Source organism: Poecilia mexicana, unplaced genomic scaffold (assembly GCF_051168715.1).
Source record: "Poecilia mexicana isolate PSO_F unplaced genomic scaffold, ASM5116871v1 scaffold_3, whole genome shotgun sequence".
NCBI classification, from domain to species: domain Eukaryota; kingdom Metazoa; phylum Chordata; class Actinopteri; order Cyprinodontiformes; family Poeciliidae; genus Poecilia; species Poecilia mexicana.
In genome coordinates, this window is record NW_028263372.1 from 20,322,040 (window position 1) to 20,348,288 (window position 26,249).

Consider the following 26,249-nt stretch of genomic DNA (forward strand, 5'->3'; position numbering starts at 1 on the left):
TATATTCAGATTTTATACTCAAACTTGGCCGATACATTTTATGAGGTGTGGACATGCTTGCAAGAATATTTTTGCTATTTTTATTTTTTTATTTTTTTTCTTGGAGCTGAGTCATGGTTTGGAAAACGTAATCAGTGCTAGAGTAAGGTTTGCAGATTAACATCTCAAATCTTCAGCCTCTTGAATACAATGACAAATATCCTGGAGCTGCAAAAGGTCAAACATTCATCTCTTGTTCATTTTTTCTCTGCAGGGATGTGTGACTAACGACGATTGTGGAAAAGGAAAGTATTGCCTCTCTGACACTCATAGGTCCAAGTGTAAGCCATGTAAAGACACTGATGTGGTAAGTGGTAGAATGTTGCCTTTGTTTTTGGTCCGACTTCTATAAAATCTTTTGCCATCATCCTTCATCTTGCCCTTGTCATATTAAGACTGGAAATATTTAGTAATGATCTAATTCTAACTCAGTGGGGTTATCGTTTTCATCACAATCTTTCAGGATGCTGGGAGTTTCTCACACACTGCAATGCAGGTTAAGGCCACAAGTGTAATTGGAGTGTGTCGTTTTGTGAGCAGTCTGTCTTGTTAGCTTCACATGAAAGGACAGGCCGAGTCAAGGTTGAACAAGAGCTCATCACTTTTATCTGATTGGCAGAAACGTTTCAATTACTTTTATCTGAGCATTTTGGTCCCAACTTGGAGATCTGGTCTCGTCATTTCAGGTGCAGCAGAATAAAAGGCAAATGGGAAGAAAGCAGGCTGGCAGTCGGCCAACCACAGGTGCAGCGTGAAAGGAGAATAAAACACACGGGGGACATGATCTGTATCCTCTTCAGGTTGCTGCACTGTGCAGCTTCGTGTAGCTATAACCAGGATATTGATGAGCCTGTTCTATATGAGCCGTGGGACTAAAAATCTCCCTTCACTTTCAAACTGTACTGCAGATTTCATTCATTATTAATTAAACAAAGCCAGCAGTCGTCACGGTTCAAGAGTCATTGAAAATAATGCTGCCGTGAGGGTTCAGCTCTGGTAAAACTTTATGCACATGTCCTTGTATCGCTTTTCTGTGACTTTTTTAGGACAGCAGAGTTCATTATTTATAATTTAATCTTTATATTGCGTCAAAAATCTCAAGAAGAAAAGCAAATGTTCTCTCTCTCAGTCTTGCACTAAAGATGACGAGTGCTGCGGCGACCAGATGTGCGTGTGGGGTCAGTGCAGCAAAAATGCTACCAAAGGAGAAGCTGGCAGCACTTGTCAAGTCCAGAACGATTGTCAGCCAGATCTCTGCTGTGCAATTCATAAAGGTACAACACATTGTGCAAAATAAGTTACTGTGCATGATCTCAGTTGACAAAAAAAAAAAAAAAAATTTCCTGTTTTGCAGCCTTGCTTTTTCCCGTTTGTTCGGTCAAACCGATTGAACGTGAACGCTGTTTTGATATCTCCAACAACCTGATGGAGCTGCTGTCCTGGGACATGCAGGATAACAAACCCAGGAAACACTGTCCGTGTGCGGGAGAGCTTCAGTGCCAGCACCTCGGGTGAGTGCAGCGCCTTTTTTTCTGTGATGGTACACGTAATTACACCGATATTCATTCCGAGTTTCTCCTTCCTTACTGTTTGACAGGCGTGGATCCATGTGCCTGAAAGCAGAGGACTCGAGCGAAGAGGACCTGACAGACTCTCTGTACTCAGAAATTGACTACATTCTCTAGACAAAGCTTGACTGAATGTACACACACTTTCTCTCTCTCTTAAAGCAGCATGAAACGTCTTCCCACTGTCTTTTTGCCAGCTTAATCCAAAGTTGTAAAGTTACAAAAGCTAATATAATGGACGCTAATAAGAGTTTCAATCACTGATTGTTTTTATGTTTTTGTTTCTTTGAGTATTAAATGACATAAAGCTTTTATACTGAATGTTGCTTAGGCCATCCACGTGATTTCTGTCAGGATTCAACATTTAGTCACAGCTGCGTTCTCTGAAATTATGATACAAAGAGGTTGTGTTGTTTCCCTCACTCCTTAGCTACATAGCCCTAATGCTTTACATATACTACTTTTTTTTTATTGGAAGGTATTTATCTTATTTGGTTCTTTTTATTAATCATATGATTTTTGTTCTATTTTTTTTTTTTTGCAAGAATTATAGGAACAGTTTGATGATCATTAAATATTTTTCAGGCTTTGCTGACGCCTGAAAGATGGATATGGATAATTTCTAAACAGATTAAATCTTTTTTTTAACCGACACTCATTTTAAACTGCTTGAATATGTTTCAAGAGATGCTTGTATCATTTATTTTCATACATTTGTTGAATGAAAATAACATGGATAATTCTGAGTTTGTGTTAAAAGATAGTCTTGCTAGGTATCCAGACAAAATCTATATGGTTCTTAAAGAAACGTGCACCGATGGCTTTGTAATTGCTTTTATGTTTGACCATATAAAGTTTTAGTTGTTAATAAAGCTTCTTTTCTAAATCCTGGTCCATCACATCTAAAGTTACGCATTTAAAAGCAATTCTTTTATTTTCTCCCACAGATCAACTGGACGACATTATGACTCCGCTTCTTTATGGGGTTCATGCATCGTTGCTTTGAAATTAAAAAAATAATCTCATATACACTTTAGAAGCATCGTTATCAGTATCTATTGTTTGTGAATGCAGCAAACTTGTTGCTCTGGCTGTAGAATAAAAAAAATATATATATATAAATAAAACCAAAGTCCCTTTTGTGAGTAAGCTATTTTGATGATCACCGTCAAGAAGTCTTTTTCTTTTTAATCAAAAAAAGCATTTTTTAATTTATTTCTAAAATCATCTTTAACTATTTTCACACATGATCTCAAATTCCAAAGAAATAAACAACAGAGAAAAAAAAGGGAAATCCTCCGATGTTGGCGTTTCTACAGTGAAGAGCTGGTGACAACCTGAGGGAAACCAGGGCTGCCTGAATGCTGAGTTTAAGTTCACAGAGGAGGAGTCCAGCAGGCTGTGTGCGCCCCCTGGTGTCAAGTCTATCAAGCAGCAGCAGCAGCCAGTAGAAGCGCCAAAAAAACCTCAAACAAACCTCATGTCCCCCCCCCTCCCCACTCCATGACAAAAACCCAGAGAGAACCCCCACCAGACAGGACAACCACCCCCACTCACACGACAGGATGATCCATGCTGTGGACGTCCAGCCCACAAAGTGCAAAAACAAAGCAAAAAAAAAAAAAAGAAAAAAAGACAACAAATAGATTCTCTACAAATATAATGAACACACAGCAGATGTGAGACTCGCTAAAGACCCAACAGCAGCGATTAGGTCTGAAGCAAATTAATAACTTACAGACAACAGAAGAAAAGTCTTAACAAAAAACTACTTGGTTTTTGCTTCATTGTATTTTATGACAGAAAGGACCAACATCCTATGAAATCACTACATGAAGTGAAAATGCTGCGTTAGATGCAAAGCAGCCCATAACGACACATAATGAGGGTGTTACAGGAGCACGACGTTTTGCTTCTAGACTCATCAAATTCTGTGAACCAATTTTTTTTTTTTTTTTTCTTCAAAGTTACAGAGAAAGCAAGGTCATTTTTTTTTTCCACCAGAGGAGATGTGGAGGAGGTGGGAAAAGGTCAGGAGGTCTCGGCTGTCGAAAGCAATCAGAAGACGGTGAGTAACTGAGGACGAGCAGTGGTCAAACGGCATGAGAACATGACGAGACGCGTATGAGCAAGAATCACCGTCGTCCGGAACAGAGAGATGAACAAAGAATGACAGAGTTTGATTTCAGAAGACTCGCAAAGACGGGATGGATGACTTCCCAGCTGGCTTCACCACCCTACCCTCTCCACATCCGTTTCATGTGATTTGTCGATACAGTGCTCGATTCTTCTCTCTAAAATTAGCTTCTGAACTTCCCTTTAGACTTTACAGTACATTACACTATAGTACACATCAAGGGCTCTGGACAGCAGTGGGGCTCCGAGCTCAGGCTGTGAGGAAAACGCTCCTCACAACGCCGCTTTCGTTTCAAGTCACTGTCGTGTCAAAGTCCAGACGCCTGGCGGTTTCGCCCGCAGCGGCCGGGCGATCTAAACAGCCCAGTGTGGTTTGTGCGGGCCTCAGTCCTGCCCCGGGTCCCTCACGGGGCCGCCGTCCAGGTAGATCTTGAGGGCCTTCTCTTTGCGCGGCGAGTAGCTGACGCGGTGTCCCGTCTTCAGCAGGCGGCTGCTTTCCTTCTTCATCAGCTCGTTGCGCTCGTCCTCCGACAGCTCCAGAGGTTCGTCTCTGCTGTCCCTGCACCGACAGAGACGGCGCACGTGATTTAAGTCCACCGTGAAAGCCATAATCTTAATTTTGTAAACACGTTTATTGAAACGATAAATAAAAAGTCAGTTTCAAACGTGTATTACATTTAGTTTGAGTCTTCAAGCAAGTAACCCTATCAACCCAAATCGCTTAATAGGTGGCAGAACTCTACAGCTCAATACATCAGAATATCTAGCCAAGTATTAATCTCTTAATTATACTTACTACAAAACATTCCATATTTAGACATAAACAAAAGGCTATAATGTTTACTAGTCTGTCCCGATTCAATGTGTTAACCTGAGGAAACAATTTAATTTTGAGACCCAAATATCTCATTCTGGATGTCAGCCTTTAAGAGTTTACACTTAACCAGTGACGAACTTTAAATTTTGAGTTAAAACGCACCTCTTTACTATCTTATTATTTATTTATACATCACTCTCAAACGTTTGTAGTTTGTGGTCAGCTGTTCACTGTCTTTTTTTGATAGGAATTGAATTAAAAGGTATAAATCGGTCGACATCAGAGACTGCGTAAACATGTTTCCACCTTATTGAAAAACGTACCTGTAGAAGACCACGGCTCCATCGTCACAGATGTACAGAGGCCACACATTGAGAGTCGAAACTTTTGGGTTCCAGTCCAAATCCTGATGGATTTCCAACACGGATATATCACATGGAAACGTTCCCCTGCCCTGCACAGCAGAGACACGCGGCTCGTGAATAAAACAAACAAAAACAAAAAAAAAAAAAAAACACGACATGAAGAATCAAGGTCTGAAATATTGAAATGCTCATACCTTTGCAAATTCCAAGTTCTCCAGGGGAATACCACTCATTTCACTGAGCTGCAAAAGTGAAGAAGAAGAAGATGTTTACAATATCATCAATTAAGACAAAACTGTATCAAGTCACTACAATTGACAGAAAGCAATTCAGCAGAAAGAATCGAGCATTTTTATCCATCACTTAACATGTACAGGGAGAAAAATTAAAAATAAAAACAATTATATGAACATTGTACAAAAATTATAACATGAAAGTGAGGATGAGGCTACTACCATCAGCCAGCAGATGGCGACAACTGCACAAAGAAATCATGTGCAATGAAAATATTGATTTTTCTTTTTCAATTAATTGACTTAGCAGCCCTAAATTATTGTCAGAAACTGACTGATGACATCTTGTACAAGGAAAAAAAAAAAAAGATAAACGATTAAAAGCCTTTTGGTCATAGCTGGGATGATCGAGTCTTTTGAGCAAAGTGTAAAAGTAACCGGGTGACAGAAATACCTTTTCCTTTAGTTCTTCCACGCTGCTGCTCTCCAGAATCGCTTCCTGGAAAGGTCCCAGCTTCATCGTAGCTGGGTTCCACTTCCGGGTCAGAATGGCCAGCTGCGACATGGACTTCATCTTCTCCGAGTCTGAGAATGAGCAAACGACGACTCAAACGCACATAACTCTGTACCAGCAGTGGGCCGGCTACCGGAGTCAAGTTATACTAAGGCTTTAAAAAGTTGATGCTTTACAATATTGACAAAATAGACACATTGGTAGCAGAAATTTAAAGTGGGAAACATGGCGTGGAAACAACAGGAGGACCACATAGTACTCTTGTTAAAGTGAGGCGATTTTAAAATTGCAGCTGGAAAGCTTTGAGCAGCACTACTGCAATTAATCAGTAGAGCATTATAGGAGAAGTAGAAACTGACTAGGTATTTATTTCTAAACATGGATTTTACATTTTTATTACATAAAATGGTGAACACCGATCTGTTAGGGGTTTTAGTTTAATGTCTTTTCGTTATTTTACATTAAGAGTACAGTGACTTTCTATTCATGGAAAGTCATCAAGATCTCATAAAACACAGTGACTGGCTTTGCTTTAACACAAGTTATAAAAATGCATTTCAACTTGTTTTAGAAAATCTGCCCAGCATTTTTTTTTTTTTTACCATCCAAGACTTCCAGGAAAACCTCCCAGTTTGAGGAAATGCTGATGTCTTCCTCGTAAACGTGGTAATCCAGAAACACCGTTCCTGGATTCTTCCACGTCTTTTTCCTGAGACGAACCCTGCCACACACAAATAAATGTATGAACCGTTTCGTACAATCCTTTTTTTTTAAAGAAAAACTTTAAATATGCCAAACTCATCGCCAGACTGATGTTACCTGTCGATGCTGAGGTCGAGCTTGCACTGCTCTTTTAACTGAGGAAGCAGCTCCTCTTTGGACTGTCTTACAGTCATGCCCTTAGCAAACACCGTGTCCACTAAAAACTTACAAGGCTGCAGAAAAAAATATATTACTGAGCACCTGAATAAAAGACAAAGTGAACTGACACGAGACACTGTTGTCGCACAAGGGCAGCAATTAAAATGGAGGCTGACAACTTTAAAGGCTTAGCGTAACGAATAGTTGGAAAGGAGGTGAGGAAATGCTGATGAAGCTGTTAATAAACCACATCAGGAGCTACGCCAACCGATCATGATGACATTTAATCATATCTTACCTCTGGTTCATTCACGAGCAGCTGGAACACTTTGACTCTGTATTCACCCTTTTTCAATGCTCTTCCCAGTCGAATGGTTATCTGAGCAGTCAAAGAGAAACTTCAATTAGAACCCAAAAGGCCTTTTTACACAAACTGCTCCCTCAGTCAGAAATACCCCGGGGCGGCTCGTCCTGACCTTGTTGTCGTCGGAGAACGACGAGAGCGTTTCGTTGAGCCGTACGCTCTCAAACTCCTGGTTGTTGGCGTAAACTCGAAACACCTTGAACTGGGACGACGGGACTCCGACGTAGGGCTCCAGGTTCTGCTTGAAGGCAGCCAACGTTATTCTCTTGTCCACGTGAAGCACTAAACCTGAGAGGAAACGTGGGAGAACATTTCAGACTAAAAATAATCTCTTCCATTGTTAACTTGAAGAACAAAAAAAAAAAAAAAAAAAAATCACTGAGTTAGGGTCGGGTGAAAAATCGATGTTAGCACATTTTAATGCTTGTATTTATTTTACTTTTCGAGAATAGTCATAATATTACAACAAAGTCATATGACAATAAAGTTGAAATAATATGAGAATGAAGGGTTAATATTGGCTGAGTAAAATCGCAGTATTAGGAGAATGCAGTAATAATTTTAAGATAATTTCAACACAAAAAACAAAAATTAAAATGAGGAAAGTTGAGAATCTTGGGAAGTTATAGTTTGGTATTGGACTGTCTAGACCAGTGGTTCTTAACCTGGGTTCGATCGAACCCCAGGGCTTCGGTGAGTCGGTCTCGGGTTCGGCGGAGCCTCTGCCGCGGAGGTGAAGACACACTGTGTAAAGTCGTGATGATGCCCTGCTTTGCTGCAGAGGATCACGTTACATTGCTGAGCCAATCAGAGCTGTGGAGGAGCACTGATTGAAGGAGCTCCACTCTCAGCATGGATTTGAACTTGTGTCTTTAATTACTTCAGCAAAGCTCACAGTTTTTACCAAATTCTATAGTCTAAATCTGATCCTTAGTCTCATCTTTCTGTGGTTGCTACTGCCTCTAGTGGCGTGGGGGTGGTAACACAGCTAATAATTACATTACTAAATCGGAATACCGCAAAGTATTTTGTGCGTCTGGGGAGGGGTTGGAGGAATAAGAAGGGAAATGCCCATATGAAACTGGGGGATTCGGTACCTCAAAAAAGGTTAAGAACCACTGGTCTAGAAGAAAGAACCACACGAACTGAGCTGGTCACGCCACACCTTGGTAACTATTAAAGCTGCTTTCTCATTAAAACGAATCTTTTCCTAAAACTTTAAGACACTTTTCTATTAAAAATTGCATCTGTAGTCGACTAATATGACTGTATTCTCAAAATGTTAAAATTTTCGTAACCTGTCCCTAATAATCAGCCCTATAACTCACAGAAGTGATCATTGAAATAAGAGCTTCTTTCTGAAAATATTGTGTCATTTATAATTTCTTTTTTAGAAAAAAAAAAGATTAAAATTGTCTTTCTAACAAAAGAAAGAAAAATATATTTTTAAGCCACATTGTCAAGCCTTACTAAGAGAACGTTCCTCTATTAAAGTCAATTTTAATTTTATTAAAATGCAAACAGAGAGTTAAAAAACGAAGGGTAAAAGCCGTTACATTTGTGTGTATCCCACGAAGCATCATCCTGAGAGTAAGGCTCTGCTCTGAAGTACAGGTACTGAGCTTCTGCCTTGCTCTTCCCGTTGTCGTCATACTCGCTGTCGGTCCCAGAGTCTTCCTCAGCAGTGTCCCAGGTCTCCTTCTTGCCCTCGTGGGCTTTGGAGCGTCGGCTGCTGGTGATGCTGTGTGAATCCAGGCCGTTGGCCAGCTGGATGGGGCCGCTGTCCGCGTTGCACAGTGTGTCGCTGCTGTGGCTGGAGCTCAGGATGTCGCTGTCCACTGAGCTCGTGCTACGGTCATTGTTCACCTCAGAGTCTGAACGCTCCTCGCAAACAAACTGGTTCTCCGTGTCGGAGGAGCCGGATATCCGGTTCTCCAGCTCCCTGCTGTCTGCCGCCACGCACAGCGATGAGTTCGAGTCCGCCTCCTGCGTCGGCGACTCGATGTGCTCGAAGTCGCTAGTGTCGGAGCTTTTCTGGCTGTCGCTGGCACTGGAGCCCTGCTGCTGCTGAAGAGACAGGTTCTTCAACTTCTCCGTGCTCTCCTCCAGTATCGCTTCCACAGATTTCCTGTTGCCCTTCGACCCTTCGAAGGGACCGTCAGAGTCTTCTCCTGCTTTTTGACAAAGAGTTCTGCTGGCCAGGGTGCCAGGAGATTGCTCAGGCAGCAAGACAAACAGGCGGATCGTGTTCCCGTGGCGATCCAACAGTTTCCACAAGAGCGAGTCGGTGAAAGGAACCTGATGATCAGTCAACTCTGAGCTCTCCACAAAAACCTGGTGAAAGAGAATTTGATTAAATGTTCCGAGTTTCAAACATTTACAATGCGAACATTAGAGGAGAAAAGAAGACCTTGTTACTCCTGAAGAAACCCTCGGCTTTTAGCGTCTTGTTTGGGACGTAGAGCAGCCTGAGGTCGTTGTAGCACCGCTCCAAGACCACGCGCATCGTTTCTGCAGACAGACCTGTAGCCTAACAAAACACACACACACACAAGGTATTCACTGTCTCCCAGCCAATATACACTTAATATAGAGTTGGATCTCAATAATTAAGTTAGCAAAAATTTCTTTCAGTCAATGAAAAAGTAAAACTCAGATCATGGACTTGTTCTTTAGTTGGTTGACACTGATATCTTAAAAATTCAGTTTGTTTTTTTTGTATTGATCTGATGCCATTTTCATAATTTTTGAGTTCTCTTTAGCTGCAAGCCACATTCATCAAAATGTACAGAAATAAACACAAAGTACTTGATTTGATGTGCAATGAATGTTTTTGAATTTCCCATTTTCAACTGAAATATTGAGAACAACCAAATTTTAAGTGGTCATATAATTAATCGAGATGCACACGTACACAAGAAAAAAACCCCAAAATAATTAAAAAAATGGAAAAGATGAAGAAACCTGTGCTATAAGCTGTTTGAATTCAGTGATAGACTGGTTCAGGTACGCTCGCACGCTGATCGGAAGGGCGATGGTCTCGGTCTTTAGATCAACAACGTGGACCTTCACCATCACCTCTGTCGTCAAATAAGTAAAACAAAAAGACAAAATTCGAATAAAGAGACTGAGCCTTTAACTGTCCCTGCAGCCCCACATTCACTTCCAAACATTTAAACGTCAGCAGATGACTAACCTCCAGGTTTATACGGCTGGAAGACCTGATCAGGCCGGCGAGTCTCGAGGAGCAAATCGAACATGTACGAGGACTTGACGCCTCCAAGCAGGAGCCCCATGGGGGTGTCTTCCTCGCCTTCGTACGACCGCTCCAGATACTCATGGAACTCATCATACTTTACCAGGCGACAGCAGTCCAGAGGGACAACTCCTTCCAGCTCCATCAGCTGAAGAAGCACAGAAAAATAAAAGACAATATTAAAATTTCTGCTTAGTGATGGTCAAATGTAGAAGGGTAACAACTCAACCCGCCTTGTAGGCCATTTCTGTTGCTTCTCTGAGAGTTTTATCTTTGTGAACCTCCAACTTGCTCTCCATCATCATTTTGACAGGATGCACACAGAAGAGCTTGATCTGAAAATCGGGATAAAAAGATCGTCAGCTTTTTTTTGCAGCTAATGATGCGTTACTATAATTAATCCTTAGAAGTCGAACGTACTTATCGGAATCACAAAAATACCTTGCAAGTGTTTCGTTCGATTTCTCTCTGGCGCTTCTCTTGCTCTTCGGATTCCTTCTCCTTCTGAACCAAACTCTTTATGTGCTCTGGGAAATCTTCCACAGATAAAAACCCTGCAGACAAACACAACGCTACACATTAAACCTACTGCCAACATACAACCTCAGGACAAAATGTAAATGGCAAAGAACGAGGGCAGAGAAAATGACAACATACAGAATTTAATCATGTCGTATAATAAAACAGCCCATTTCTTTAAAGTTACAGCATTTTAAATTCAAGCAAATGAGCATGAGGCTTAGTTTTAGACAGAGTGAAAGCGAAACTCTTCCTGGAAGAAACCTCCCCCCATAGTGCTGCTCAGGTTAAGCAATTGACATTTAAAATACCCTTTTTCTGGGAAATATCAAAGAAATTCAGAAAAGCTTCTCCAGGTCTACAAAAACAATTGACCATAACATTATGAGCACTGACAGGCAAAGAGCAATACACCAGCAACCATCGTCCTGATACACCATTAGGTTTGAACGGCAAAAGCAGGAAGTTTGTTCCAAGCAACAAGAGAATCGATTTCTTATTTTTGTGTTGAAAATGGAAAACTAAAAGAAGAAACACTAATAATATCTTCACAAATCTTCCTAAATGATCTTAGTTTGTGATTATCAACATAGACGAAACGGGAAGCAAAACAAACAAACAAATGCAGAGGATGACCCTACAATGACACAAAAAACCGCATCATTATTGCTGCTGATTAATAAATTCTCCTCCTTCAGCAGATAAAACCACGAGTCCCTCAAACTGAACAAATGTTTCAAGTTTGAGAAACAAGACAAACTCCAAATTATCCGAACTACAATCCAACTGACCATTTGCACTGAATGCTACTGATGGAGGCCGGACTGATGAACTACAGGCGACTGGTGGTTCAAAACAACGGCCCACCTCAACCTCTTAAAACTCAAACGTCAAAAGGAGAAAGAGCTACAAAATAAATGATGCTATGATTGAATTAACCTGGTATAAAAATGTATAAATCCTGACCAAAATATGTGACAGGTCAAAATTTTGTTGGGATTTTCTCAAGCTGGCTGTGTTGTTCTCTTACTTGAATTCCTTGAGGGGTCTTTCAATCTGTAAATCAGCATGTAAGCGTTTGTGGAACTGTCGAGGGAGAGAGGGGAGAAGAAGATATCGTTATACTGAACTCGGAAAACAACAACTTGGAAATAGATGTAGTTAAAACATTACTCGTGTTAATTTTTTTTTTATCAAAGCTAAAATATAAGTCTTTAAAATATGTGGTGTGGTATGTAGACAGAGGATAACTGACCTTGCAAAGGCACTGGAATAATAGCCTCTGCTCCCTGAGGACCCCCCATATGTCTTCCTGATATCATCCTGGGTGATCTATTGAAAAACAATGTACCAAAATTTAAAAAATATCATTATTTAATATATTTTTAAATATTTAATTTCCCTTTGGGATCAATAAAGTACCGTATTTTCCGCACTATAAGACGCACCTAAAAACCTTCAATTTCCTCAAAAGCCGACAGTGCGCCTTATAATCCGGTGCGCCTTATATATGGACCAATATTGAGCCACAACAGGTCCAGCAACGGACCTTACCACAGGGGCCGCGTTTCATTGGCTAATGCCCATTTTAGGTCACAGTGCAGCTACCACGTGCGTGACCGTCTCACAAACACAAGCTACAGTAGTAAACATATGCTAATGTACATTGTGGACCATCAAAACCATGAATGCCGACTTACCCAGCCTTGCAAGAACAATAGGCATCAGTGATCTTGTCCACAGCTATATTTATGCTGAGGGTGTGAGGATCTGCTGTTTTCCTCATCTATCGGTAGCTTTTAGCTGTGACGCGCACAATGTTGGAGGCATCCAGTGGCTCAAACACCTTGATGTCGTCCAAAAAAGATGACCATGTCCATTGTTGTGGCTGATATGTTGTGAAAATCCGGCAGAAATGCTACGCTAATTAACTCAGATCGAAATGAAAGACGTCATGTTTACACAGACATGCAGTAGGCTGCTTACGTAGTTGGTCCACTACGGTAAGCAGCCGCCAACTTCTTTTTCCCCCGTAGAAGAAGTAGTGCGCGGTGCATGCTGGGATAGTTGTCAGAACACTGGTTTGTTAATAAAGTTTGATAATACATTTAAAGGGGGGGAGGGGCAGGGGAAGAGAGACAGAGACTGCAGCGGCAGCGTGTCGGTTGGTCTGTGTTACCCAGAAAGCAGTTGGGCATAATATCGCAACACCAACACCGTGAGTGAAACGACGACTGGGCCAGCCTACTATATAAAGTACTCGGGGACCATTTCTTTATTAATGTGGATGTGTAATAATAGAGTATGAAGCGTCTATTCTATGCGCCTTATAATGCGGTGCGCCTAATGTATGAAAAAAGTCCTAAAATATGCCATTCATTGAAGGTGCGCCTTATAATCCGGTGCGCCTTATAGTGCGGAAAATGCGGTACTTTTGAATTTAATTTAATAAAAAAAAATAATCATAAATATGAAACAGTCATTTTTCTCCAGAGAGAGCAGAGATCTGCTAAGTCAGTAATGCATTAGCCTGTTACAGGGTAAAACAAAGGCACCTAGACGATGAGCCTGACCTTGCTAACATGCTGGTCATTGAAACTGTACCACTGGCCATCACTGAAGGACTTGATGTAGGCGTAGTAGTGTCCACCCGCAGCGCTGCCCGAATGTACCATGACGGAGAACAACTCAAAGGTCAGCAAGCTCTGGGGAAGAACAGAGAAGTATTCTAATAAAAGCAACAATTCATTTGTAGAGTTCCCCGTTACTACTACAGCAGCGTTACGCTCATGTCTGCTAGATGACAGCAGCTCAAATGTTTAAATCGTTAATACACTGGGACAGCAAGTACAGACTGGAGACGACATAAAAGAAGACGTCAACAAAAGCCCGATGCTCTCAACACGCTTGCTGGGAATGAAAAGACTCGAAGTAAAAAAAGTCTAAAGCTCTATTCGCTGATTTGCTTATTCTTGTAACTTGTATGTAACATAAAACCCTTCATCAAACTCTGAAATCTATGGGCTCTTTTGTGTTTTTGAGGGTACTAATAAATCAGCATATTTCAACCATTTATAATATTTTACTCAGGAAACTCAAACATAAAGCAGAAATGACATTTTAATCCCTTTGGATGTGCAAATGAAGAGTTTATTCTTGCATTTTCACTATATTGTGTGTGTGGCATGCAAAGCCTAAACAAAACAAGTTTTAACTTCTGTGGTTAAGTTTATGTTTGTGGGTCAAAATGAGATTCTCACGCTATGAAAACCTCATGTAAAAAAAAAATGTTCATATAACATTATCTTATTGTTTTTGTTGGTATTTTAAATGGTTTGTCACCACCTTTAGCTTTAATGTTGCATTATATAATTTAAAGTGATGCATGCCACCCAGTTTCCCACAATGACTCCCCACATTTTTTGCGATGAGAAACATTTTCTAAGAGCTCTTTTTGCTCTTTTTTGGATCCTTTGTCCAGCCTGCTGAGCAGGAGAATGCAGCAATAAGTAGGGGAGGGGAACGCTGCTCTATATTTTAAACAGTAATACTAAAAGTTCTTTAAATTTTAGGAATGTTACGACAGAAAATGTTTACCTCTTCCTAACACCTCAATATATCTTGATAGTAGTAACACTCTTAGTTTGTGGATGAAAACGGGCAACTTTAATAATATAATGCAGGATAAACAGCTGTACTAAAATAGACGCAAAGATGCAAGATTCCAGATGGCAGCATTTTCTCTAAATTAATCTTTTTAAATTAATCGTTTTATACTGAAATACTAAATAATGACTTTGGCTACAATCCCATCCTCCCAGACCTCCCAAGCCAAGCAGATAAAGAAGGAGATATCTATTGAAAGACAAGAGAGATAGTTACCTTTGGCTTCAATGCCCTTTCTGTGCTACTGGTGCTGTCCAAGCAGATGCCCTCATCCACACAGTCATCAGTGGAAAAATCATTGCTCATTTGGTCACTGTGGCAACTGCCTTCATTCTCTGCTCCGCTATCAGTGCAGCTCTCTGTCTGAGGCGATTTCTAAAAAGAGACCAATTCAAAAGAATAATGGAGAGGTTTAACAAAAAAAAAAAAAAAAGGTGAGTTTTTTTGTTTTTTTTCCACCAGTATTTATGTGCTGGTGTTCTGGCTTAGAGAGACAAAACCAAAAGCACACAGCAGTGTGTTTAGCTAGATAAGACAGCAGCACTGTAAAAAGAGTTCAAGGCTCAAAAGGAAACACCAAAGCAGAGTGCTAGCCACGGTCCAAAGGTTGGCACGCACAAATCATTGTGGGATGGTTTAATAGAAGTCTATGACAGGATATAAATCACAATCACTCTCATGTGGCCACAATCAGCCCATATGATTGAACCTTGGCTCTACCAGCCAAGGTTCAGAAAGAACATGGCAAAGCTGGAAGAGGTGCAAACTATAAACAGAGCTACAGAACATCCTGACAAGCTGCACTTGTCTGAGGTTTCCACCTCCTGTAGCTCCAAATATTTTACCACATTACCATTAACCAGCGAGTAAATCTGACTTCAGAAGGTCCAATTTAGACTCCAGAGTTTCTATAGGCTAAACACCAGCAGCCCTCTCACAAAGGGAAAGACATTAAAATGAAAGGATTCCTTTCTAATTTCTTCCCGCCACAAGCGATATGAACATTTACTTTCTCAGTGCGACTCGCGGTGGAGATAATCTATTTCGTGAAAAATAAAAGTAGAAAAATTGGGTCATGCCAAGAGATGCACAAAATATCTTCGAATTACTGTTACATCACGTTCCTCATCACATGCGTCGAGGAAGTAATCACATTTTGGTTCATCACCATAATGTTCACGATGCTGAGGGGCCATTAATCTAATCTGAATCGTCGAGAGTGACGGCTGCTCTCACCTCGTCTTCCACATCGATGAACGGGCTCATGTCGAGCTCCTCTGGGAAAGTCATGCGGTCGTTAAGCTTGATGCGATGCATAGTGGTGTAGTCAAAATCAAACCTTTTCAGCTGCAGCGTCAGTAGGTAGGGGAAGTGCAGAAACCTCAGACCCTGGGTTAAAAAAAAAAATAAAAAAAAGCATCAGACGAGTTCAGCTGCAGAACACTGTATTCCTTCCCATCACCGCTTCACCTTTTCACTTTGCTCACCTTTCGGGCATCACATTTCTTTTTGCAGCGCTCACAGAAGTACTGGTTGGGGCCGTCCAAGGTTTCTGGCTGGATGAATGCCTGCAAAGCTTCTTCCTGCAACAGCATTAAAATTGCATCGTTTAAATTGAGATTAAAGTTGAAAAATTAAAAGGTTATGACTTGTATCAAAATGAGCTTTAAGTAGCAGAAGTATCTGGAGTGTTGACAAGAAAAACCCACCACACTTCCGTAGGCCTGACTGGCTCCAAAGGGTCTGATCACAAGAGGGATGTCCAGGTAAGTGTCGATTCTCCAGCTTTCATATCCACACTCTAAACAACGCACATAATCCTTCAGCTTTCCCTGGTACAGCTGGTTGATCAGATCAGCCTGAGGATATGCAGAGGCATTATTTCTCCCAAACAATATTAATCTCCGAGCTACATTATAATGCAAAGAAAAGGACAACACTGACGTGTGAAGAAGTAGCCTGATGGATTTGAAGAACGCATTGACCAAATTAACTCGGAACATAAAACACTTGGTTTGTACGTGGAGCAGGTATGAGCCAGTGTGATAACCTTTCGTAAAAAAGGTTACATGAAATCTTGGAATTTACACAAAAGTTTAACAAATGTCATACAAATAATGCATATTATCCAGCTGCTTTCAATTTAAAAACTGAAAACTAATAGTTACCCCTACTGCTGCTTAGATGTCATAAACTAAGTATTACAGTTGAAGCTATTATTTAACACACTTATTTGCTACTTTGATTTTGATAAACTCAATAAAAAAATAAATAAATAAATGTAGTAATGGCTTTCAAGGTCTTTTTCTGTTCCACAATTTATACAGTAACAAAAGTAAAACAAGTTCATATCGGCCAATTATTTATTTATTTTATCTGCTCAGATAATCGGCGTGCAGAAAACTGCTGAACAAGCACGCCGCTTGCAGCTCGCCGACTATAAGTTTAAAAGAGCGTTACCCAACCGAGGGTAAAGTTTCCACATCCCAACTTTTTGCAACTGGAAATATTTTTGAAACACCTGAATTTCTTTCTCTTTCATGAGTGAGGGAAGAAATGTTGAAGCTCTCTTTCAGACAGCTGACCAGCAGTTCCTCAATTCAACCAGAACTGCAGTCAGTCCAGCACTTTATTACCATGGGGTGATGCAACACAAACTCGCCTGTTTGGAAATACTCCCAGTTGCAAAAAAAAAAAAAAAAAAAAAAAAAAAAAACAGAAGCAGTCATTGTGGAGAAAACTAAATAATCCCCATTTATGTCTTTTATGAAGGGCAGCCAGACGCAGCCTGGCTACTTGAGCAGATAGCCCAACTAACTGATGAGCTGATGTCAGCTTGTTATGCTTGTGTTATTTATAAAGAGCAGAGAGACACATAAGCTCCTCAAACGTATTTCTAAATAATTGTGTTTTAGTCCTAGTATTAAAATCAAAACAAATGTTGGAAACAACAAATCTAACCATCCTTATTTGATAAAAATGTAATGCACAATTAATAACTGATATTTTTCTGGTGTTACAGTTCTTCATTTTAACTTTTTTGGTTGACATTGTGTAACTGTGGTGTCTTGATTCCCAACAAGATTATCTGCTGATGTAATCATAAATTAGCTGTAAAGAGGTATTACACCATTTTCCCCCCAACACCAAGAAACAAACAAGGCTGTAAATCATAAAATATCTGTATAGATTGGCATTATAAACTACTTCTCAGTTCTGTAATCTGTCTATTCTCGTTTTCTGTTATAAAAGAGTTACTTCATGGCATGCCTGTTTATTCCCACATCAGTCTATGTGCTGCTGCAGTACTCAGCATGTCCAGACTATAAACAAAAGCCCAAACCCAGGGATTGTTTGCCAGTTGCGATTTTTCCATAGTTTATTTTGAATCTAAGGTCTGGAGCTGTTGGCTTCGTGTTTTGCTAACAACAATTGAGTAAACACTCTCCTACCTGTTCTGTCTGCTTCCACTTCTGCTCCAGGGCATCGAACATGACCCTGCACAGTTCCTGGACGTCATGCTGCTGCCAGGCTGAAAAACAAATCCATTAAAAAAAAAAAAAAAAAAAGGATATTTAAGTCTGGAGCGCAAGAAGCACATGTTCTTTCACTTGCAAACCAACACGTGATTAAAGTCACACGGGAGCACAAAACCTCACCCTCACTGCTATCCCACCCGAAGCTCCGAGTTACATCAGTCGTCTCTATCGCCCGCTTCTTACTGGTCTGCAGCAGAACAAAGAGCCTTTGTAGCTGGTAGGGGATGCTGGTGACGGGATCCTCCTCGGATTCCTCAAACTCCCAACTAAAGTTGAACAGATGTGAAAGGTTTTAAGCTCTGTGTTTCGCTAGCTACATAAAAAAAAACAAAAAAAAAACAGATCAAACCATAGTTCCTTACTTGTAGAGTGCATTTCTAAACTCAGGAGTCATAAACAGTGTTTGGAGGAGACTGTTCAGATAGCAGGTCATTGCTTGGTTAACCAACCCAACATAACCTGAGGGTGGACAAAGAGATAAAAGACGATACGTGCGACAAGTCATGAACGAAACATTTTAGACCTTTGCCAGATGCCAACACTTACCGGTCTCAGATTTGCTGAGGATGGATGAGTAGGAATACGACGGACTGCTGTAGTCACCGCTGCCGCCCGCGCTGCCGTCTCTTTGCAGGGGGCCGATAAACCGCTCCTGGGAACTGTCATCCAGCCCGCTGCTATCTGCTGTTCCTGACTCATCCTAATAGCACAAACGCCATGGAAATTTAAGAAAATAAAACTCGAACTGGGAAGCAAGTTCACAGCCTTTCCAATTTAAATAAATAAATCACACTAAAAAGACGCAACACTACAAATATCTTTTATTTTAACCGCTTACCGATGCAATCTGCGGTTGCTCTCCATCTTTATCTGTAAGCTGGAGAAAATTCTTCTTACCGCCGGGCTCAAAGCTAGAATCAGAGAGGGACATCTCACTGTTGTGCTCCAGTGGTGCCTTGAGGGAAGGAAGTGAAACAAAAAACCCAAGTTAATAAATCCAACACTAAACGGTCTTTTACAAGCTTAATAAATAGCACACTTACAGTGGTCAGACTTCCTTTAAATTCATTTCCTACAAACTTCCTGTCTTGATGTGAGCAAAGGAAGCAGTTTGAAGCCAACATGTGAGGAGCACTAACGAGCAATCTTCGAGAAGACGAGCTGAGGATGAGCGAGCAAGTGCAGCAGCAGAGGCAGTGGCTTAATCCACTGACCTACTCAGTGAGATAACAACAGGCACAGCGCTTGGGCTTTGGCCTGGGTCAGCAACAGGATTAGCTTGGGCTCATTTAAGAAAAGGTAATATAATGTACAGAAAACAACTGAACACTCTCTTCACCGACGCAGAACCTTGACTGTGTTTTGTTTTACAATTTAAGTATTTAAGTAAGTTATTTCCACTGCTTACTTGGGACTTTTTAAAAGATGAATTTTTGTAGCAGAGAGCAGTACAAAGGCAAACTGAATTTTGTAACTTTAATGGCACGAAAGAAAGTGAAAACATCCATTTGCAGTTTTGATGAGGTTATAATTTAGTGCCACTGTCCAGATGGTCCAGATTATGTGTCATGAGTAAAGTATTGCACATCAGGAGGCACAAACAGGGGAGAGTCTCTATTATTCAGACCAAAATACTTTAAAAATACTGAGCATGCTCAAATCTGCTAAGGTTAAAAATAAACCATGAATCAGGTGAATAAGGCAGGGGAAAAAAACATGCTTTATTTGCTGCAATTCCTAATTTGTTTTAGGATAAATAACTCAAAAAGCTTTGCGAAACTTTTTCAAAGTAAGTTGACGGTGAGCTACGCAAATGTGGCTCATTGTGCAACAAGCGATGTAAGGCAGGAAGCTGCAATAAAATCCTGTTACATACAAACATTTAAGCATAGGGCTTACAAATAAAGTTAATAAAATTAATAAAATTCTGAAAATAAACATTTTAAAATGTATTCAATTTTCCAGTCTCAGTACGAAAATCCCTTTGCTTGTGGTCTGTATTGACGTTTGCACAACAAAGCAGTGTAATCTGACTTTTTATATTAAATCCTAAAATTTTCCAGGAGTTTCATGATCTGCTTTAAGGCAGATGTGGAGCTCTTATGTAAAGGAAGGGTGAGGGGTGGAGCTCCTACGTGTGATGCCATGCTGCAGTGGGTGTGTAGCGTCAGTTTTCCATATCACCACCTTAAATTATTAACATAGTGTGTGGATTGTTTCTGGATTCTTCACAATCTTGACCAGCTCACCCATACCAACAGCAAAATAAACACTGTGTTTAGAGGAGGTTCCACTGATGCTGCCTGGCAATGTTAAAAGATCAACAACAGGCAGGTTTAAGAGACAAGTTGGAAAAACAGCCGCACATTGTGACGATTAAGATTTATTATGGGTCATATCAATAGATCAGCTTTTCCACAGCTAAAGATGATTTACTAATTACAGCGTCTGTGTATTCTTGATGAAAGCTGTTGTTTCCTTTAGCCTCGCTAAGCGCTTGCACTTGTGTTGAGAAAAGTTATTCTTGTGCAAGAGCTGATGTTTTGGTGGTGGACACACAAACAACTGATACTCAGAAAGCTCTAGCACCAGTTTAGCAAAGGAAAGTTTGGTTGAAACTCCTCCCCCACATTTATGTATCACACTGTCACGCACCAGGTGTTATAAAAATCATCTGATGCGTCTCACCATGTTCTGAGCGTTCCCCCAGGCGAGGTCAAAAGAGCCATTCACATATCCGGCCTTATGGGCAACGTCCTCGTAAAGTTTGGAGAGAGTGGTGGAACCGGGCAGGTTGAGGGTCAGCCTCTCGTTGACCGTCTTCGCGCTGGTCGTGTCCTGAATTATGCACAGCACTCTGGGCTCCTCAGCTGCATTATGTATCTGAAAATCAAACAGAACAGTAGTTTTTGTACTCCCTGTAGCCTTTCTGGCATTGTATAGGACAGGTTAATTCATCAAAACGGCATCCAAAATGTTATGAAGCATTCCGGCGCAAGAAGAACTTCCTGCCAGGACAGCAAGCGATACTTCTGGGTATAACACAACCGCTGACTCATGCTCGATTCTGCTGTAAAACGCACACTGTAATTTGTTTTTCAAGTGGAACAGGTGTTTCAAGAGGAAACCAGTCGCACTGCTGACAAAACATCTTGCGTTGTTTTAATATTTTGTCGTGGCAAGCTCAGGTGATTTAAAGTCAAAGTCTAAAGACAAGAGACAAAATCTCTCAGCCAACATGCAAAGAATTGACAAAACTTTAATTTTCCTTTATGGACAATAGAGCGCTAATCGAATATTTACCTTTTTTTTTTTTATCTGAGTGGATTTATTTAAACTAAAGGGACCAAACCAAACAGAACATAAATTCAAGTCAAATCTTTAACCTGTAGGCCTGTCACAATAAATTTTGTCATAATTTATTGCGATAAATGATAATATTGTCATTTTGAGACCATTTTCACAAAATATAATAAAAATAATAGTAGAATATTAATACAAATACATCCTCCTAAAAAAAAAAAAAAACTAATTTCTAAAGAATATTTAATCCTGGAAGTGGAAAATATTTAAATATCTAAAACAAAGTAACAAAATAACCGAAACAACAATAATTAAAATGTATTATGTAACCAAAATTGTGTTTCAAAATATATCATTCATTCAGCTTAGAGAGCGAAAACAGGCAAAATGTCAGGTAGGACTTTTGGATAAACAAAAAAGTCCAAACTAACTGCTTTATACTGGGTGTAAAATGTTTGCAGCATTTTTCAAAATGCTAGCTTTCCAATGAAATTTAAGGGGAGGAACTCTTTTATGATTCTTGTCCAAGTGGAAATTATCAGGCTCATTTTAATTTATTATGCAAATAATTGACTTGTTGCTTATCGCGACAAGCTTACTAACCTGATCCTGAAAAATTTGTTTATAAGTTTCCAGCAGGATATATAGTAACATTTGTGAACCACTAACAGTAGTAATACTTAGCAACAATAAACTGCAAGGGTGACCTGGCTGTAAATGTGTTTCAATTCCAAATTTTAAGATACACTATTCTTTTCCTTGCTAATTTGTTTCTAATAATTGATGAATTAGTGCTGACTAAAACCAATTCTTTCCTTCGTTTGAACAACTGTTTAAATTTGACATACTTAATGCACTGCTGCATGCATCTGCTCGACACCATGCTGCATCACAGACCTGTGAAATCCTCTTTATTTCATCAATAACACTCTGTCTGCAACTCCAAAACAAGCCCTAATGACATGTGGACACAGTTGGGATTAAAAGCAATTGAATACATTTACAAGAAGCAGCACAAGATGGAAACACACCTTCCAGATTATGCTCAAAACAAACCAAGGCTAGACGTTGCAGATTTATAGGCTTACATTTACAAATAAATAAAGTGCTGAAATTATGTAAGGGTTGTAATTATGGGTATGTTCTCAAATCACTCCAGTTCTTCCTGTTCACTCTTTGTGGAGTTTGTGATCTTGGGAAAATGTGACTGACCGGTCCTATGAAGAAGCTGCTTCTGACAACACGCGGGTGTATTATCAGATTAAAAGTTATTTTTACCATGGATATAATCACAAGGTGCAGACATGAAACCGCAGCTAGCACAAAATACTGGCAGTGTTACAGACCTAAGAACTGAAATTATTCACTGCGATACCTCCATGAATGAACCCATATTGTGATGTTAAAAACACTGCAAAAAATCCACAGGACTAAATATAATGAGCTTTATAACAATACCAGGTAAAATAATGTCAAATTTATAATTAAGTAACAGGTTCTTTCAACTATGTTAAGGAGAATCTGGGTGCTATCACCTAATTGTTCCTTCTTTTTTTTTTTCAAATACTTAGTCACCTATGCATATTTAGGTTCATTTTAATTGTGTTAAATAAACAGTAAAACAGGCTAGCTCTAGTTGAACAAACAAAAAATGTTCAGCAAAAATGTGTCATTTTTATTATCAATTTGCCAAACAGCTCAGTATTATGGAAGGCCTGGAAGAAACCTGCCAAGTTTAACTAAGGAAGCATCCGGAAGCCTCATATTGGAAAGCTACTGCGGTGAATATTGTGTTTAAGCTGTTATTTGGCTCTTATAGTATGAGTAGCCACTCACTCGTTAAACCACCATGTCTAAAACACTTCTCTGTGTAAAAGAAGTATTCATTGAGAAGAATAGACATTACTTATTTACATTAAACAGAACTTTTTTTTAAATTTGCTAAAACTACCAATTCTGAGGTAAGAATCATGAGGTCTATAATAGAGATCCAAAAAAAGACAGTTCTGAACAATGACTTTAAGAAAAACAAAGTCCTCTAATGAGGACTGCAAGCCACTTACGTGTTAGAAAAAAGTGAAACTCATTGTTTTTCTATAGGAAAAAGGAAGTGAACCTCAACCATTACAAAACAGTTGGGCTTGACTACATCATAGATTTAAGAAAACTAATAGAAGGTCATTTGACGGAACAAAAGTTTTGTTTGTCAGGAATTGTGAAAGTTGAGCTGTGTTATCGTCTGCAGATATAGGTCAGATTTTAGTTCAGTGACAAAATCCATAAATTCCCATAATCAATTAACTATATTTTTTAACCAAGCTGTCTATTGAGATATTTCAGGTAAACAACAACTTCCTGGATTTATTAATGAAACATCCTTTTTACACATGAATTTACCAGGATGGAGTCAACACGTTGTCTTAATATAACATTACAATTGTAGCATGAAATAGTCCAAAGATTTATGGCGTGAATGCTATAAAATGTTAATTCAACAAAATAGGAAGATCTAGACCTTATTTTAAACAATGAATCAGATTTTTTTTACCCTTCATGTGTTTTTTGGTATTTGTTTATACTCTATAAACAGCAAGTATAATGTTTATTCAGATATATCTGATATGGGATTTATGATCCTGGCTTTATTATTTTAATTTGAATGTATTATTTAAATCTACAAACTACAAGACTTATATTTTTAAAAAGAACTTATGTGGATCTACTACTGTAACTAAAACCATTTTTTATTCATATAATAACTTAAGCAAGTTAAAAATAACTTAAGATACTAAAATAAGTTAAGAAATAAGTAGGTGATGGCTTTGCAGGGCAGGTTGAATGTACAGGAAAATAAGTTAGTGGAAGAGGCAATAAATATATGAATTTATGCCATTCTTCAATGTGATTTAAAATCTAGCCTAGGATAAGGGGTATTTATACCCTTTTGAAGACTAAAACCTATAAGTTTTTTAAAGGCTGTACAGAAACCCCGATTGCTAGCTACCAAAGCAAACAACATATTTTCCGAGTTAATTGAGAATATCAAAAAAGAAAATGCACTTTATTTAGTACGCTCTCATCAAAACGGCGATATATTTTTTAAATATATATTTTGTGTAGGATTCTGAATTACATTTCTTAAACATTAAAGTTTAAAGTCTAAATAAGAAAACTTCTACTGGATACAAAATATGTCAACTGAGACTAAATGAAAGTGAGAACTTAAATAAAAGAGCACTACGAGCGTGTATGACGGCATTTCTTTAAGTACCACTTTCAAGTGATTTCGACTTGCATTTTTAATTAAAAACATAAAAAGACGGTTGCTGCAATAAGTAAGATAGAAAAGCTAACGACTTTAGCCACCTGCTAATGTTATGCAAGTTAGCTGACTAATGTTGACAAATTTGAAACTCCGTCTGAGCGGATAGCGTAATGTCAGCTACAGTATTTAATACGGTTAAACGTCTCTGACATTTATAAATCAAAATATTCAAGGTAGATAACACAATATCAGTTTTGCAAACGTTTTCGAATTCAATCGGTTTCAGCTGAAGCGAGATTAGCCGCTGTTAGCAGCAGCTAGCAGTGTCATGATATAGGCCGTTCAAGTCACGTCAAGCTAACTGTTAGCTGGGAGTTAGCCACAACCCGACACCCCAAGATCACAAACTCTTAAAGTGGTGTCAAAGTTGCCACATTATTCATGAGCATGATCTGCAAAAGTAACAGATTTGGCCCAGAGGCTGACTCCACGAGCAGGTCAGAGTGCTGTAGTAACCCTCACCTCTTTGGGTACGAACTGGTTCTCCTCGCTAGGCACCATTTCCATTTGTACGACAGTTTAGACAATCATCTATCCGGACAGGGATGTCATCGAAAAAACTTTGCGGCGGAAAACACAAACATGGTTTGTGTTCGGTTTGCAGTAAGTTTGAATGCTTAGGCACCAAAATAAAACTTGGCCAAAAGTTGTAGGCTTATTAAAGTGATCGCAACACTCTCGGTTACATTACTCAAGCACAAAGTGTCCTGCTATAAATGGAGAAAAATGGCCGGTGTTTTCACTCCGCGAGACTTCACTGGAGGAGCTTTGGCGTCACATTCCATCCAGACAGGCGTGCGTGATGTATGCGGACAAGATGACGTTGGTGAATGCCTACAAGTGTGTGCGTTTTTTTTTTTAGTTGTTTATTTTAAATAATGCAAAAATTACATTTGCATTTGTGTTTTCCGTCATGGCAGGCTGATTAATCACACCATTGTCATATTTTCGTAATTAATCAATGCCATCCCGTTTAGTAAAAATATTTCTCGGAGTTTAAATGAAGAACTAGGTTTCATTTAAAAACAAAAAACAAACAAACAAAAAAAAACAAGACAAAAAAAAAACATTTGATGTCAGCATTAGGCTGGTCATAATATTAAATTTTGTTGGAAAATAAATTGTTCCAGAAGTTATTGCGATAATATTGCTGTTTCGAGAGCCATATCAAGTAATAACGGCACAATAATGCAAAAGACACATTGTCAGAAATAAATAATATTTAACTTCTAATGGAGTTTTAACACTGGCACTGGAATATATTGTAAATATCCAAAGCAAACAAACAAAACAACAGCAACAACAAATAAAATTAATTATTTAGTCTCTCTAAAGAAAAGATCTAAATGAGACCAAAACACCAGACTGAAGATTTCAGTTTTCGGTAGAAAGAAAAAAAAAGAGAAAAAAGATTAATTTATTGAGCTTGCTTTAATTTATGATGCTTTTTTTTTTTTTTTTTGCTTATTGCGACAGGCATGCTCACAATGTGGTAACAGTTTGCTGTAGTGACAACCCTCATGCTAACATTAGTCTTGTACCTAAAATAAGCATTAATTTTTGATTTATTATTATGTTTATCATATTGAATGGATGTAAATCAACATGCTACTGGCAGCATTTAAGCCAGCCTCAGCATTTTGGCTAATTTTAGCTTACACTAATATGAGCACATAATAGAGTAATTTGTTGTTAATCATCATGATGATAACCCACATCCTACTGCTAGTGTCATCATGCTATT

General features: G+C 39.2%; 2 protein-coding genes across 2 annotated transcripts in view; one reads left to right on the top strand and one right to left on the bottom strand.

Moving 5' to 3' along the window:
- dkk3a (dickkopf WNT signaling pathway inhibitor 3a) overlaps positions 1-2,351 on the top strand; it is a 4,861-nt gene extending 2,510 nt beyond the window's left edge. Inside the window, exons 4-7 of the mRNA XM_014987604.2 lie at positions 254-346; positions 1,169-1,313; positions 1,394-1,550; positions 1,637-2,351. Of these exons, the coding sequence (XP_014843090.1) occupies positions 254-346; positions 1,169-1,313; positions 1,394-1,550; positions 1,637-1,724 (483 nt within the window). The 3' untranslated portion in view covers positions 1,725-2,351. The remainder of the gene's footprint in view (positions 1-253; positions 347-1,168; positions 1,314-1,393; positions 1,551-1,636) is intronic.
- A 434-nt stretch (positions 2,352-2,785) lies between these two features.
- Positions 2,786-25,298, bottom strand: usp47 (ubiquitin specific peptidase 47). Its single transcript, XM_014987595.2, has 28 exons — positions 24,968-25,298; positions 20,566-20,760; positions 18,716-18,832; positions 18,424-18,577; positions 18,240-18,336; positions 17,998-18,143; positions 17,791-17,870; positions 16,048-16,197; positions 15,826-15,921; positions 15,575-15,727; positions 14,555-14,713; positions 13,246-13,377; positions 11,928-12,004; positions 11,703-11,758; positions 10,595-10,707; positions 10,387-10,488; positions 10,094-10,301; positions 9,862-9,977; positions 9,308-9,427; positions 8,454-9,231; positions 7,010-7,185; positions 6,832-6,912; positions 6,492-6,607; positions 6,275-6,393; positions 5,613-5,743; positions 5,120-5,167; positions 4,884-5,014; positions 2,786-4,302 (listed from the first exon to the last, which is right to left on the bottom strand). Exons 1-28 carry the CDS (start codon positions 25,010-25,012, stop codon positions 4,128-4,130), a joined length of 4,071 nt encoding a protein of 1,356 aa, XP_014843081.2. The 5' UTR covers positions 25,013-25,298; the 3' UTR covers positions 2,786-4,127.
- Between the last annotated feature and the right edge of the window lie 951 nt (positions 25,299-26,249).